General features: G+C 37.4%; 1 protein-coding gene across 1 annotated transcript in view; it reads right to left on the bottom strand.

Moving 5' to 3' along the window:
* The window catches only part of EYS (eyes shut homolog), a gene marked incomplete at its 5' end in the record, with an annotated part of 718,160 nt that overhangs the window by 144,991 nt on the left and 555,179 nt on the right, over positions 1–17,990 (bottom strand). The window contains 2 exons of the mRNA XM_082756672.1: positions 1,598–1,747; positions 13,433–13,601. Coding sequence (XP_082612798.1) covers positions 1,598–1,747; positions 13,433–13,601 — 319 coding nt within the window. The remainder of the gene's footprint in view (positions 1–1,597; positions 1,748–13,432; positions 13,602–17,990) is intronic.

The following is a 17,990-nucleotide window of genomic DNA, read 5'->3' as shown; positions in this document are numbered from 1 at the left end:
GTGAACTAGTGTGTGCTAGATGAAAAATACTCATCAGCCACCATTGCGAACTGCTAACAGTGCAATTGCTTTTGTAGATATGACATCGTAGATAACAATTCTGTGCTGTGATATGTTACCATGCCTAATTTTAATTTCTCATCTTAAAATTAAGCAGTAATTTAGTTCTATACTTAGCACTAGAAATATGATAAGTTAAATTTATTAAAGAATAGAATAGAATAGAATAGAATAGAATAGAATAGAATAGAATAGAATAGAATAGAATAGAATTAGGTTTCAGTTGGAAGGGATCTGAAAAGATCACTGAGTCTAACTGTCAGACTACATCAGGGCTGACCCAAAGTTAAAACATTAAAATCATCATCCAAATGCCTCTTAAATACAGATAGCTATAGATCCTCAACCACTTCTCTAGGAAGCCTGTTCCAGTATCACACTACCCACTCAGAAAATAAGACTTTCCTAATGTCTAGTCTGAACTGCCCCTGTTGCAGTTTTGAGCCATTCTCATGCATTCTGTCACTAGATAGCTGTGACAAAAGATGAGCACCTTTCTTTCCACTTCCACTCATGAATTTATAGAGGGCAATGAGGTCACTCCTCAATTTGCTTTTTTCCAGATTTAACAAGCCCAATGTCCTCATCTGTTCTGAGAGGATGTGCCTTCCAGCCCTTTAGCTTTGTTGCCTTCATCTGGACACATTCCAGTATCTGAAAGTCCTTTTAAAATGGTGAAGCCCAGAACTGCACACAAGGTGAGGACACACCAATACAAAATACGGTGGGAGAATCACCTAATTTGATGGGCTGGCTATGCTGTGCTTAATGCACCCCACCTAAAATGCAGTTTGCTCTTTTGGCTGTCAGTGCACACCGCTGGCTCGTGTTGAGTCTGCTGTTGACCAGTACTCACAAATCCCTTTCTGCTGAGTTGCTCTGCAGCCACTCATCTCCCAGACTGTACTTGTGTCTGGCATTATTCCATCCAAATGCAGAGTCTGGCATTTGATTTAGTAAAATTTCATGCCACTAGTGATGGCCCACTCTCCTAATCTATCTAGATCCCTCTGAAAATCCTCTTGTTCCTCGTAAGAGTCCACAGCATCTCTCAGCTTAGTATCGTCAGCAAATTTACTAAGCATGGATTCAACCCTTGCACCCAGACCATTGACAAAAAATATTTAACAGAATTGGCCCCAAGATTGAGCTTTGGGTAATACCACTATTGACTGGCTGCCAGACACTCCTATGTGGGTTACCTTATCATAGAATGATATCAAATTAATGGGTTAGGACTTACCCACGTTAGCTCATAAATTATGAGCTACCTATTTTTAACATCCAACATTTTATTTTTCTTAAAAAAACTGAACTAATGTATGTGAAAAAGATATATTAAATCAAGAACACTACCTTATGAAAAAGATTTCCAAACATGCGTACAATTTTGCGTTCCAGTATGATTTTTTTTTACTGTCAAAAAACCAAAACAACAACAACAACAAAAAAAAAAAAAACACAACAAAACTACTCTTTTTTTTGCTCAATATATATGACTAAATCTCTTTAGTGTAACACAGTATTAAGTTCTTACCTTATTGTGATAGGGATGAGTATATCCTTGCTAATGGGTTGATTGACAGACACAGTCAGAATGTTCTGAGAGTTTCCACAGCTGAATCGAACTGCTGGTTTCCCTTCCACAAGATACAAGTGAAGAAATTGCTCTCCAAAATGCTTTTCACTAGCTTTGAAAACAAAAATAGAGACAGTCATGATTCTGAAAGCATAGGACCTTTGGGAAAGATCTGACACTACTAAGAAGTCACCACCAGTCTTAATGCCTATGTCTTCCATTCATAGAATTAAAGAATCAAAGAATTATCTAGGTTGGAAAATGCCATCAAGATCACCAAGACCAACAATCAACCTTTAGTAGCATGTCCACGAGTCTCTTGAATACTTTAAGGAATGGGGAATCCATCACTTCCCTGGGCAGCCTGTTCCAATGCTTAATCACCCTCTCCATAATGAAATTCTTCCTAACGTCCCATCTAAACTTCCCCTGCTGCAACTTAAGACCACTTCCTTGCATCCTATCATTTGTCACCTGAGAAAAAAGACTGACACCCTCTTCAGTGCAAGCTTCTTTCAGGTAGTTGTAGTCAGCAGTAAGGTCCCCCCTCAACCACCTCTTTTCTAGACTAAACAACCCCAATTCAACAACCCCAGTTCCCTCAGCCATTACTAATAATTTCACCAGCTTCATTTCCTTCACCAGCTTCATTGCTCTTCTCTGCACACACTTGAACACATCAATGTTCTTCTTCTAGTGAGGAGCCCAAAACTGAACACGGTACTTGAGGCATGGTCTCACCAGTGCTGTGTACAAGGGGACAATCACTTCCCCAGTCTTGCCGGCCACACTGTTTCTGACACAGGCTAGGATGCCACTGGCCTTCTTGCCCACATCGGCACGCTGATAGCTCATGTTCAGCCAGCTGCCAACCATCACCCCCACGTCCTTGCCTGGTGGGCAACTTCCCAGCCACTCTTCCTCAAGCCTGTAACGCTGCATGGGGTTGTTATGGCCCAAGTGCAGGATCCAGCACTTAGCCTTGTGGAGTGTCCTGTGATTGGACTCGGCCCATCGATCCAGCCTCTCCAGATCCCCCTGCAAAGTCTTCCTGTCCTCATGCAGATTGAGAGCCCTGCCTAACTTGGTATTGTCTGCACACTTACTGAGGGTGCACTTGATCCCTTCATACAGATCACTGACAAAACTGTTAAACAAAAGTGGCCCAGGTACCAAGCCCTGGGGAACACCACTGGTGACGGGCTGCCAACAGGACTGAACTCCATTCACCGTGACTCCTTGTGCCCAGCCATTCAGCCTGTTCTTCCCTCACTGAACTGTACACCCGTTGAAGCCATAAGCAGCCACTTTCTCCAGCGTCAAACACTTTACTAAAATTCAAGTAAACAAAATCCACAGCCTTTCTCTCATCTACTAAACGGATTGTCTTGTCCTAGAAGGAGATCAATTCATTTACAGGACTCTGCTTGAGTGACTATGAGAATATGATTAAACTTTGTGTCAACAGGTCATAACAAGTCAAAGAAAATAATATCAAGACAAAATTTACTTACATATCACTATAATTACATAAGCCTTACAGGGATCTTTAATGGAAGGTGAGCTTTTCTGTTTATCCAGCAGTATCATTACAGTGACAAGGACAATGGTAAAATCAAATCACAAAAATATTAGAATATTATGATTTACAATTTCATTCAGATTTTCAATCATAATAGAGAAATCAAAAGTTGTAAAAGAACTTCTTTCCTATAACCTCTATGGATAATTCAACTTTGCCAACTATTGACACATTTCAAACTTGATGAGATAAATAATGATCTACAAAATGTCAGATATACCATACTACTTGCAGAGTAGAACTAAGAATAAAAATATATTTACAAAAAAAAAAAAAATCATTTTTTGTTCTCTTCCAGTAAACAGTATCTTTAAAACATCACTGGAAAATACCTTTTTAGATGATAGATAGCATATGCTTGATCTACTAAAAAAAAAAAATTAAAAAAAAATAAAAAAAATGACACCTACAAATGCCTTTTTAATGTTTTATGTACGTTTTTATATATATTGTGTATTTTTTTTAAGATTTTGTCCTTTGAATTTAACTGTATTTACTTCTCATACTAAGTATGACACGGTTCCTGTTTAGGATTTTTATTCCCCTTTAAGAGAAACTGTTAAGTGTAAATGTTTTGTTGTTTTTTTCCCACTGTATTTTACTATATTTAACTGAAGTAAAAATGACTTAATAGCTAGGTCATAGAGTTGAATTTATTGTTTATTTGTTCAGCAATATTTGAGCATAAGATTACGATTTTCTTCCAGAATCATTAGGTTGTTTTGACATAACTCAAACACATCACTTTCAGAGCAGAGATAATATGTTATGACTAAGCTACAACTTGAAGAACATGATTAATTCCCATTTAGTTATTTTTTAAAAGATCAGGGTCATATTTTGCTCTTAGTTTATTTATAGTAATTAAAAAGAAGTCTGAGCACTATGCCTTTTCTCAAACTGTTACATTCTGCAAACCTGGATGAAAAAAAAAAATATATAAATATATATATATTTATATATATATAAATATATGTATATATTTTTTTTCTTACAAAGACTCAAAATCAAGGACTTGATTCTCTCAAAATCTCTGAACTTCACAACTGATAATATGCAAACCGGGGGTTGACTACTGGGAAAAGGGGGGGTGAAAGAAACTAGGCAACTGCTGGTAGGGAACTGGGGAGGAACAAGGGAGGCAGATAGAAAAGGGTATGAAGGGGGAGGGTCACGTGTAAACTGGGACCAGACAGCACGCTTATCTGACTGAGCCCTACACTTGATCACCACAGACTGTCCTCCTATCTTTTCATTAAATCCTTTCTTAACTATCCTTATGTGCAAGCTCACTCTCTACCCCACGTGTGTGAGTGCTTGAAGGACTAAGTGCCAGATACTGGGAAGCCAGTATGACTGGATTTGGTGCTGGCTACAAGAGTCAGATCAGGAGTGTAGGCACCCCCAGGCCTGTGGGTGCAGCCTGTGTGGCCAGCTGTGTTATGCTCTGTGTGTGTCTGTGTATGGGCACGTCTCTGGGATACATGCTTAACTTTGCTACTGGTTTAACCTGCAAACAGGAAAGCAACAGCCATGTCTATTGGCTTGGGATGGAGACCCAGAGGTGGGTTCCAGAGGCTGGGCAGGAGGAGCTCCCAGGCCTGGAGCTGCTGGACATGGCCACGGCTTATAACATCCCTTAACACTTTATTTAGAAAGTTATAAATTACATGGGTGTGCTTGGGACAGCTTCTTGCTGGAAAACCTACTAATTTGTAAAGAGAAAATTATAACTTTAATTTGGAGGACATAACAGAAATAAAAAGGTAACATTTTTTAGCAGACAAAGGGAAGCAGCAAATGTTTGCAACTGCCTGACTATTTGCATTTGTTTAGTTTAAAGCAGAAACAGTTCACAACAAAAACCCTATCCTCTAGAGCAGCTTTCTAGCCAGCACACGGTTTCTTCAGTCTGTTAAAAACCCTGATAACCTACTAAAATTAGCCATTAGGCTTAGGCATTTTTGTATTCTAAATATATAATTAACTCAGGAAGAGTTCAACTGGGTTTTATGCCTTTGGCTTTTATGATTTCCTTCTACACTGTTATCTTTCAAAATGTTTTGCATTATCACTGTTAAAAAGGTCACTGATTTTTGACTTTGGCTTTACTGATACATACATATCTTGCATCATTTGTTTCCTTATCTTTTCCTCCCTTCGCACACACGCTGTTCCAGGCATTCCCCATTCTCAACAATAATCTGTAAATTATGTAGAACTGGGAGAGGGTTGTGAATGTATATATTGACAATAGGGCTTAAAAGAAAAAAAAAAAAAGTTACAGATAAATAGGCTTTCTTCTCTCAGTGACACCACCTGACTGTTCACATTACCCACTACTGAAAACTTGGAAGAAGGTTCTTGTTATTACTAGTAAAGTAAAAAATCTGGGACAGCTCCCCCAGAGGTAGCATCACTCCTTGAAACCCCAGTGAGTGTTACTGCTTACACTTTAGTCTAGGGAGCACTGATGGGCCATGCTTATAGGTAACTAATAACATTCTTCACATGGTCTGCTAGGTAGTATAAGAACCTTTGAAAAAAAACAGTCGTTTAAATCTTTCTACAGTGACCATGAGGAGGCAGAGTGTCCCTCTGAAGAACTTTGTTCTGGCACTGTAAAAGAACATATATATTCTTGCATTCTTGCAGCATACAAGGTCGGAAGCCTTCATAGGAAAAGCCTGAGACTTCAGGAAGAAAAAAAGGTTCCAGGACCCATTTTCAGGAAACCAATTTAGGATTCAGGAAATCAGGAACCAACTAAATAAAAAAAATCTTTTGCACAGTAGGATTTACTCATCCTGATGTTAGTAAAAATTACATGAGAGGATTGGGTCAAAGAAACCAGATCTCAGCAAACATTCGTTCACAGGAAACTGCAAACTACAAGGCTGTTTTCATACGTCACTACAGTGGCAAGTGAGTGGCCACTGGTCTCAAATGGTTGCCTATCTAGAGAAGAAATTTAAAATTCCAATAAACTATGGGAGGATGCTTTATTAGGTGAAAGTATATTTTGACACAGAGGAGGGATGCCACAAAATACTCTGCTTGAGAATGCCAGGCTGAAGTAACAGATAATTAGACCATGACTTAGCTGCCTTCAAGGCCCATCTTTACTTCTAGGAGGATAAGTAGAATATGGGTAGAGCTGGAGAAATCAGCTTTTGAGAGCACAGGAACATAATTTATGAGCACAACTTATGAAAAGGGAGTTGGTGTCCTTAAGGAATGCTATAACCATGGGATGTGATATCTCAAATCCAACTGTCAGAATACCATATATACTAGAAAACAAACAATGTGCCTTTGAAGGGATTGAGAAAAGCATTATGCTGACTCTGTTAGAAGTGAAAATGATGAAATAAAACTTTATAACTGTATCAGGCTTATTTTATGACCATTTGCCATTTATTTCCCGTTATGGTTAAATATCACAATTTGCTTTGACTTGTTGATGAAATTAAATCACGCAAACAAAATCAATGAAGAATATAGTAAGAAGTTGCAAGAATGCAGTGTATCCAATAAAGAAATATTTCTCAAATGATGGTTAATCTTTATTGGCACAAATGTAACAATTCTATATATTATTAAACTTGCTGTCCTGACACATTTAAAGAGAAATCTCCACCCACCCTGCCAATAATGGAAAGATAAGGTAACTGCAAAGAGACCTGCAATATTTTTAGGTCCTCTGTATGTCATTAAATACATGCTTTATTATTAAAAAAATAATAATTAAGGAAATCATCATTATTAAAAAGGTTTTATTTTTTTAAATTAAATTTTTTACTAATTACCTGATGGAGAAATAGGTCTGAACTTAAACTTATCACCACCTAGTAAAATCAGGTGTGTCTGTAAAATGAATGATCTAAAAGTGGACTAAGTAAAAAAAAAAAAAAAAGGTATAATTATTTTCTAGTACAATAAACCTGAAACAAGTAGATTACTGTGATTTTCTTCCTGTTTTTATAAATGCTTTTGTCAAAGAGGATTTTTGCCTAATGAATGTGTGAAATGTCATAATTATGGAGCTACTACTAACACCAGTATATTAACAATATGGAAATGTCAGAAATGTTAACCCCTTTTATATTTTTTTTCTTGTATCCAGTGAGTGCACTAGCCTCAAGAGGACTTTCTGCTGGTAGTTCATTTCTCAGCTATTTGATGGGAGCACAGCTTCAAAAAAGCAGCAGCAGAAGCAGGAGTTGTACTGCTTCTGAAGGAGCACAGCTGACAACAGCAGCTTCTCTTTTGAAGCTGTCAGAAAGGAAGAAGAAAGATGGAGCAAGGAGCAAAGAACAGGGATGAAGGAAGAACAGAGGGAGCATATGAACTCATGAAAGGTATTATGTTTATCTGACAGAACTACAGAAGATCTTGGTGCCTGCACAAAGAAATAATAGATTACAAAGCTCTGGATAACCTATACAGGATCAATTTTTCCTATACAAATACATAGAGCGTTAATACACACACACAAAAAAATAAAAAATAAAAAATTGAGAGATATTTATTTTACACATGAATATAATATCGTGTTTTACATTCAAGCAAAACTCAATAAGGATACTGATAAGGACACAGATTACCAGAGAAACATAGAACAAAAAAAGGAAAAGCAAAACCAAAGGAAAGACACTGGTGACAAGGGGAAAGATGCCTTAGAAAAGAGGAGGAAGACAGTTTAAATGTAAGGCAAAGATATAATTAACATTAAATACAGTGCCAGAGTTCTACAGAATATGTAGGCTTCTCCTGCTTTATGTGTTTGGTTCAACAGCCAGAAGGAGATCCAGATTTTTTTTAATCTTAGCAAAACCGAATCTTAGAAGAAAGCTTTATGGCCACTGAAAGAGTAGAATCTTGCAGGACAGGTAAAGCTCTGTTTTAGGAATAACAAGGGGAACTGGAATGAAAGTTACTGCAAGCCAATAGAAAAAAGCAAGTAAGAAAACTGTTAGAAATCACGTAAGAATATGCCCGAGTTCCTGGAGCTATCCCAACTCTGTCAGTGAGAATGAAGTCATTGCATCCTGACCCTCCCTCCTTTCCTCTGGGTGTGTGAAGGGAAAAGAAGGCAGCTGCGACACAGGGCATGGAGGTCTCAGATGTGTGTAAGTGGAAAGCAAGGAAATGCATGGTCCTCCACTCATACTACTTTATCTTTCCAGTTCTAAAGAATGTTAAGTGGCCAAATACTGTTATAAAAGAATCTTTGTAAACACCTAATAAATACTCTATTAACAATTTAACAAGGGAAGTATGAACTGATAGCTGAACAGCTATGAGGTTAGACCCATGATGAGTACACTATCTAGAAAATATCTTCTATCTTAAGACTAATAATTCAAGTCAGATAACCAAAATCAGATAAAATGTTTCAACTGTCTGAAATTATAGCCATTTTTAGTTTATTTTTTATTGCAAGGATCTGGAAGGTAAAACTGGAATGCAAGGTTGCAGATGACACTAAGCTGAGTGGTGCAGTTGATATGACAGAAGGAAGGGAGGCCATCCAAAGGGACCTGGAAAAAAATGAGAATTGGGCCCACATAAACCTAATGAGGTTCAACAAGTCTAAGTGCAAGGTGTTTCACCTGGACCCTGTGCAGAGAAGGACACTGAGGATTCTGGTGGATGAAGAGCTTGACATGATCCAGCAGTGCGTGCTTGCAGCCCAGAAGGCCAACTGTGCATTAAAAAGGCTGCATTAAAAGAGGAGTGGCCAGCAGGGCGAGGGAGGTGATTGTGCTCCTCTACTTGAAGCACTGCATCTAGTCTGGTCTGGGGCCCCCAGCACAGGAAGGATGTGGGTCTGTTAGAATGGGTCCTGAAGAGGGCTACAAAGATGATTAGAGGACTGGAGCACCTCTCCTGTGAAGAAAGGTTAAGAGAGCTGGGTCTGTCCAGCCTGGAGAAGAAAAGGGGGACCTCATTGTGGCTTCTCAGCCCCTTGTTTAAAGGGAGCTTATAAAACAGATAGAGAGTGACTCTTTGCTCAGTCAGATAATGACAGGACAAGGGGGAATGAACTAAAAGAAGGGAGATTTTGATTAGTGTTTATGAGGAAATTCTTCTCCTGGAGGGTGGTGAGGCACAGGAACAGGTTGCCCAGAGAGGCTGCAGACGCCCCATCCCTGGAGGTGTTCAAGACCAGGTTACATGAAGCCCTGAGCAACATGATCTGGTGGGTGGCATCCCTGCCAATGGCAGGAGGCTTGGAACTAGATGCTCTTTGAGGTCCCTTCCAACCAAGGCTATTCTATGATTCTATGACAAAAGGATGACATTTTTATAAGCTGATGAAAACCTCTAAGGCCATTCCATCCACCATAGATATGACATCGTATTTCCATGCAGTCACAAACAAATGTGTTTACAGTGACATATGTTACTGGAAAAGTTGAAGTATTGAACAGTAAGCATTTATTGAATATAAGATTGAATATATGTTCAATGAAATATATAATACATATATTCAATATAATATTGAATGTATATTCAATATACTTACTGAAGCATCAGAACGGTAAATTGAATAAATGCTGGACAAAAATGTGCATGGGCTGAATGTAGTTGACACGGTCTGGAACCATATAAGAAGGGCAAAACTAAGGCTGGTATACAGAAGGAAAAATATCTAGAATAACTATGGTGGGAGTGTTCCATGCAAGACCATCTGACACAGATTCAAAGCTTTTTTATCCTAGAAAACCTACAGTTCTGTGGTTCACCAAGCTATTTCTTGGTGAAACAGCAATTTCCATTGAAATCTGTGGGAGGACTTTTGTGGTAAGAAGGAACTGTGGTAAGAGTAAAACTCCATCACTGACACTTCCTCAGATTTTCCTTGGAGTCTTGCATTATATTAACAAAGAGATATAAATTATGAGGTGCACAGTATGTGTTACTTTTTCCTCTAAAAACACAATTAATGTTTTCAGTTTGATAATATTAAACTGGTTAAACAGTTTTATGAGCTTAGATTTATGATACACACCTTGCTGCAACAAAAATCTCAAAGTTTTATTCTTCTTCCTGATACTACTTGTCTTTTCTTTAAAATAAAAGATTTTTGGCCTAAAGGTACACCTGCTACTTCTGCAGAGTTAGAAAACTGAAAAGCTAGAGAGTCTCTTTGGTTAGTACTTTAAAAATACTTTTTTTTTTTTTTCTTTGTCAGCATTCCTTCTGAGATTTTCTGTGTTGTCCAATTGGTTCTAAGTTTCATGATATGCTACTAGCTTTCAAACTTCCAATTTAGAGGGAGAAAAAAAACAGCACATTATTTCCTCTTGTGGTAATGAAAGAATTTGTTTAGTGTTTGTACACATGAAAGTAACTTTTGTCTGCTTTAATGAAATTTAGGAACATTAATACTTTCTCTGATATTCAAAAGCTGAAAATGTTTCAGCTATAAGCACATAATCTGAGATAGACTACAAAATTTACTTTGGAGCAGCATCATCTTAAATATATTTGGTTTGATTTTGAATGTGTTAAATTATCACTCCGTTCACTTAATTCAGCATTTTCCTTTGTTCAATTTTTCATTTATTAACTACAAAAAAAACACTAAATGGTCCTACATTTATCGAGTATTTGTACCTTTATAGCTGAATTAGGCATAATGAAATTTTGCTTTTGTTAAATCAGGGTATTTTTTTGGATAAAAACAATGGTAGAAGGAGATATACTGGCTTACAGAGAACAAAATTAAGGAGTGTAATACAGCTATCAATTATGCCCATGGTGGCCTCAAAATACAAAGAAAGTCTCCAAACCTTCTCTTCCTTCCCTAGCATCATTTCAGCTGCACCCAAACTCTCAGTACATAATCCTGAGGTTTCATGCCAAATTGCTAAGAAAGATATTTAACTGTCCAAACAATGTCTATTCAAAGTATTCATCTGCACTTGAAGTATATGAAGTGTCTGCAGATACTTCTGTGCCTTATCATACCAGCTGGTCAGAACTAGACGTGCAAAATGTGACAATTTCTAGGTTTTTCAAAATGATTTGAAATGTTGCAAACAACAAAAGAGAAATTCCACAGACCATATCATAGAGTGAAAGCTGAAATTAACACCTTTGAGTCTCAGCACTCTTCTCACTCTTCTAAGGGAGCTCACTAATTCCAAGGGCATGCTAGTTCTCACCTGACAATTGGAGAAACCTTAAGAAAAAAAAAAAAAAAAAAAAGCAGAGAAATCTCAAAAAAAATAACAAGTTTAATATGCTCAGAATTTTCACACCACTTCTGTTTTAAATGATTGCTGTAAAAAAAAAGTGTGGAAAACCAACTAATCACCAAAGCTTTGGTTGTAGCTCTGCTTTGTGCAGCTGGATGAAAAGAAAAAATAAGAGGATATACTGTTCATCTTTGCGTAATTTCCACATGAAATGCAACAGAAAAGCAAATATCTACCAGATTTTAATTACAGGAAAACATAGATACTGAAAGAGTTGGAATTTCATTTTCAGTTATAAATTTTGCACAACATTTGATGCTTGCAAAGATAAGCAAATTTACTATGTTTTAAATATTTGCATTGTAAACTAGGCAAACAGCATTCATCATTGAAAATTTTGTTTCAAAGCTACTCCAACCACAATTTGTCCCCAAATCCATACATTTGCTGCTTTCGGATCAAAACATTTTCCAACAAGCAGTGGTAGAAGAAAATTACATTCTGACTGTAGGAGCACAGTACACTTATCTGGGTTTTCAAACTTCACTTCCTCCTAGGATTAGCAGAGAAGCTTCCAGATTGGATTTTTTTTTTTTTTTTAATATACATGCTTACTCATTAGGGTTTATGTGTAGATAGCAAACTTTATTTTAACTTTGGCTTGAAGTTTTGCAGTGATGAGCCAAACAAAATCATTAAATAACAAAAACATTCAAAGTACTTCCAGTGACCTTCCTTGAATGCTTCTTAAAGGATGAATTACTCCTCTTCAAGTTGAAATAATTAAAAACTGTAAAACGCTTCAACATAAAGAACTGCCACATCACCATTTATCTTTGACTCTTAGCAAGTTTTGTAGCCACATATCTTAGGCAACTGCAGCAACAACCTGGCTATAACATGCAACAACTTGAGGTACTTTGAAAGTCAGTAAACATAAATGTCTGGTTTGGGGCTACAGTGTTTTACATCTAAAGAAAGTGTTATACAGACAATAACAAAAAGCATAATTAAATAATGCCACAAAGATTCTAATCATGGCTTGTAAATATTTACATAGTGCAGGTGAATTCATGTGTATTACTTCCAGATGAACGTACAAATAACAAAAAATAATTTGAAAAAATATATTAAATCAACATGATTTCTTCATGTAGACTAACCCAAAGAAACTGTGCTGAAGAGAGAATACTTCTACTGATTTTGTCTTTGTGGAGAAATATTAAATCTATCAGAAAGACTGCAAACACATTTTTCTATCCCTTCCTGTGTTCATGAAGAAATGAGCTCACTTTTCAGGAAGACACCATCTCACTTTCTAGGTTTTCCCTTTGGATAGAAGTTACAAGCTAAAATATATAATGAATTATTAAACTGGAAGGGAAACCTATTTTTCTTGCTGACTTGTGAAAAGTATACTGTTTCGTGAATTCATGCTGTATACTGAGAAACGAATTACACAGGCAAGAAGCAACATTGTTATGTAGTATTAACAAGTATACTTCTAAGTCTGCAAGTATACTCTCCGGGGACCACAAAACAATCCTCTAAAGTGTGAAATCACAGTAAATAAGCAGAACTAATGGTACTTCTGCAATCCAAAAAAAGCACTGGAATCAAAATCACAATTTTAACAAAAAGTGAGACTCAATCCAAGTATGGAGAACTTGTTTCGCTGCAATAAATTGGTCGAAATTACTTCAACATTTGTATTTTAGAGTTTTAACACGTATTACTGGAGTCAAACACTTACTGTGCTCCTTCCTGTCAGAAAGCAGCATTTTCAGTTATCAGTTGTGCTTTGCTCAATGAGTCATATATCAAAGAACTTTCCAGAATAACACAAAGAACTACACTTCAAATTTTATAACACATCGTGTATTAGAATACCAAAAGGCTCCTACTGCATTTTAATGATTATTTTTGCTGCTGATCTACACCAAAGTTATTAAGGACCTGAAGAAGCTAAAACTGATACTTAACGTCAAGTATCATTGGTACTCACTGTAAAGAATAGTGCCACTTAGAGCAGTTGTCTTCACTGTCAAGTACAGAGTCGTCAGATTGCTTGTTTCCTGCCCAGATGCAGTCCTGATCTCCGTTACAGATGTTAGAGAAGGAAGTTCCAAATATGAATTTCCAGTGAAGGATGGAAAAAACAGGGCTGTGTCTGCAATGAATAACAAAAAAGCTTTTTTCAATTAATTGCTACAAAATAAAGTAATAAAATGCGACACAATCAGCAAAGCACATTTGAAAATACCCATTCTTTTGAATACCTTTGAACAATGTAATCAACTCTATTATTTGCAAGGTACATGCAAAAATGTATTTAATTTCAAACTTCTGAGTTAAAAGACTAGAAGAGGAAGATGTTCTAGCATCTGTGTATTAGAATTGAAAAGGCCATTATAGGAGGGACCACTGTCAGAAGATGCAATAAAGTTCAGAAGCTTGTATCAAACATTCTCATCTTTACAGATGTGTCTATGCAGAATTATTGTCCACTAACATACCCGTGAAGTGTTTTTGATTTATAATTGTAGATGAAAATACAGTTTTTCTTAATTTTGAGGATACTTTAATGTTTCGTTTTTGAAATTATGATGACTGTACTGTTGGGCAGTACATACATTTTTCCACTAGACTACTGGTGGAAAAAAAATAGAAATCACAAGTGAAAACTTTAAATATGAAGGCTTAACATCAGCAACTTCTATTGTATTGATTACTTTTGTTTATTTTTTTTCTTTGTAGGAAAATACTCGTAAAAAAATACCATCCAAGCTAGAAAAAATAGTTTAACTGAGGTTAGACTGAGGGGCTTCCTGATGCCTTATGAATCCTAGTCAGGCAATGCTCCTTGAAAACTGTTCAAATTCATCATCATGGACATGAACAAGGAATAAGCAGTCTGAGTAAGGTAATATATCAGTAAAGAAATTTAAAATTTATTTAACTAGAAATATACAATGGATTTGTAATTGATGATTACAGATAGGCATGATTAGCTTGTGGTTATTCTTATTCACTGCTGTTGTTTAACCACAGTAGACCACTAAGCATCACACAGCTGCTCACTCAATCTCCCCATAGTGGCACATGGGAGAAAATTAGAAAGGTAAAAATGAGAAAACTCATGGGTTGAGATAAAGACAGTTAAATAAGTAAATAAGTTTAATAAAAGTTGCATGTGCAAGCAAAGCAAAATAAGGAATTCAGTCACTGCTTCCCATCGGCAGGCAGGTGTTCAGCCACTTCCAGGAAAGCAGGCTTCAAGCAAGCACATAACAGTTACTTGAGAAGTGTAACTCCATCACTCCAAACGTCCACCCTTCTCTTTCTTTCCCCTCAGCTTTCACTGCCGAACATGCCACATGGTGTGAGACATCTCTTTGGTCCCCTCCCAGCTCCTGGTGCTCTCCCAGGCTCCTTGCTGGCAGGGCAGCACCAGAAGCTGAAAACTCCTTGGCTCTGTGCAAGCACTGCTCTGCAACAACTAAAATATTGGTGTATTATCAATAATATTTCATCAAAAATCCAAAACACAGCATGATATGTGCTACTCCATCCTGGCCAAAACCAGGACATTCATTCTGAATATTAATTTTTTGTTTGTTTCTCAAATGTGTTCACAGTTTGTTCTCTGCCATTTTTCATTGTACTTAAGAAGAAAGAATAAAATGAAACTCATTGGTTAAACAAGCATGAGTTGAAAGGCATTCATATAGAAAAAAAAAAAAAAAAGCAAATAGAAAAAATAGAAAGCAGGAAGAAAAGCAGAAGGAAAGCAAGAAGTAGTTATGTTCCTAAAAGGTGGGTCTGGAAAGATTAGGGTTCTTGGAGAAATTGAATAAACAATGGGATGAAAAAATTTCCTGGGTGTGTGAGGGAAAGGTCCAAGACATTGCAAAGAATAAAAAGTCAGAAGCAGACCTATATGGTTAGGAGAAAGTTACTTGTCTAACTAAGTTTATACTTTTAAGGAAAACAGCATTATATATAGCTAATCCAGCACAGGACCACAAAGATGATGAAGTGACTGAAGCTCTTCTTGTATGAGGATTGGCTGAGAGCGCTGGGTCTTCTGAAACCGGAGAAGAGAAGGCTCAGGAGGATCTTAACAATGTGTATAAATTCCTGATGGAAGGGGATGAAGAAGAGGAAGACAAGCTCTTTTCAGTAGTGCTCACTGACAGGACAAGATGTGATGGTCAAAATCAAAAAACAGGAAATTCTGTCTGAACACATGGAAACACTCTTTTACTGTGAGGGTTGTCAAGTGCTGGAACAGGTTGCTCAGAGTGGTTGTCAATTCTCCCTCCTTTGAAAAATTCAAAACCCAGCTGGACATGGTTGTGAGAAACCTGCTCTCAATAACTCCACTTGAACAGGAGGTTGGACTTGATGATTTCAAGAGGCCCCTTACAACGTCAACGTTTTGACAATTCTGTGATCCTTCACAGAGAGGCTTTGTGCAGAAAACGTTAATTCTTATTTTTCAAGTGCAGTGCCTTCAGAAACATTAGTGTAGTGTAATACCATATACTAACATATCATGCACATAAACCTACTGAGTCTTTCGTTAGGCAGCTTTCGAAAATATTTAAATTTGCGATTACTTCTCCACAAGAATTGTTCCCACCACCCACCAACGTGCTTCCTCTTTTGCTGTGTCAATATGACTGCATGTGCTCATGAAATTAATCAGATTAGGAAAGTCCTCCAAATTAAAATAATCTTGAGCAGGAGGGGATTTTTTTAAAATCTGGATCACTACCCTGATCTGTTTTACCATGGATCCCCAAGATATTGGTACTGGTACAAGTAAGAGAACACATAAAGAGCAGAAATGAAGAGCAAGGAATCAAGGGCTTACTCATTTAGTACTGCTACTGAACATGCTGTTGTGGATTATGTCCTACAAACAAGAGTGTGCACATTTCTGGCAACCCCACTTATGAATCACTTACTGTTGTATTTTTATGCCCTATAAACTCTATCTAAAGCTTGCAACAAGAAAAACACACTTTTTCTTCCATCATTAATGGTTCCAACAACATGAAGTTTTAACATTATGTCTTTAAAAGGCTGTAAAAAGGAAAAGGAGCCAAACACCAATAACATGCATCTGCAGTGCTATATAAAAAATGATAGTTGGCATTCTAATCAAGAAACCTGAAGGGGAAAGAGAGGAGGGGAGGGAGGACAGGATGTTCTGTCAGTCTTGAAAGTAAGGATGACTGCATCTGTCCTTTAGCTGGAATAGTTCCCTTCAAAGGGCAGACCTTCCGCAAAGACACACAGCTTTCCAGGCAGTCCAGCACCCTGCAAGCAGAATTCCCTGCACTACTAAACAGCGAAGACAACTGAGAAAAATGTTATTTCAACTGTAGTTGGCTATAGCCAACAAAGCCATTCAGGACTAGGAGGGTGCAGAGTGCGAGTGTACGTCAGCAAAGAGGTGAGAGGAGAGGAATTAGTCATCTCCTTGGATGAAGGCCCTAAGTGGAAGAAAACTAGGCAGCTTTCCGATTTTCTTTAAAGTGTGCATACCTCCTCCTGCTTTCATCTTCACACAAACCAAGACTGATTATCTGCAATGTAGGTCAGAAGCAGGAATACAAGCTCCACAGGTTGCACAATGAAGCAAAGAAACTACCAAAGGCTTCTTAAGCACAAGATACCATGGAAAAGTTCCTGCCCAGCACGAGGAATCAAATCTGAAACATTCCATTTCAACAGAGCCAAAGAGGGCATAAGCTGAACAATAATAGGTTAATCATAGACATACGACTGATGCCAGCTATAATGTGCATGCTCTACCACTGCAGGAGAGCATTTTACACTGTTTTCGAGTTGCTTTTACATATTTTACATGCACATATTTTAAGATGGCTGCTGGCACTAAGTCATTTTGTGCTTCATTTATTTCATGTCAGGCTGAAAGAAGAAAGAGTTACTTTATTTTCTCTACAGTCTCTTCTGGGGCCACTACATAACCACCTGTCCATGACCACAAAGGACTGTTCCACGGGGGCAGCTGTTTCCAAAGTGGGGTGCACACACCCCATGGGGTGTGCAAGACAAAATACAGGGGTGCAGGAAAGAAAATATTATAACTTCAGTAGCTCTTGTATGCAATTTAGTAATAAAATAATATACATATACCTGAAAGGTGTGCTCAAAATAGTTTGGAGATCAGTGCATTAGGGAAAAAATCAGGTCAATATGGACTCAGCAGCCACATGCCCCATGGAAAGCAGATGAGCATAGTGAGAGCACCAGCACAGCAGTTCTGGAGTATCGAGAAAGTCTGAAAAGGAATTGTGTTACGATTCTTTGACCTACATTTAAGGTGTTACTATAGCTAAACAGTGACAAATGTGTCACTGTACCAACAGAGGATAGTGATGAAACTAATACAGTACAACTTCTCAAAAAATGCATGGTTCTTTTACATTCAGTGTATGTCTGTGTTTCAATAAGGAAAATGGTTTAATGAATTTTATTCCCCAAACTGTGTTTTAGGTTATCTAGCTGTCTGAAACCTAAACTG

The sequence above is a fragment of the Aythya marila genome (genome assembly GCF_965140915.1).
Source record: "Aythya marila genome assembly, chromosome: 3".
Classification (NCBI taxonomy): domain Eukaryota; kingdom Metazoa; phylum Chordata; class Aves; order Anseriformes; family Anatidae; genus Aythya; species Aythya marila.
Note: the sequence above shows the minus strand (reverse complement) of the source record. Positions and strands in the feature narration are given on the sequence as shown.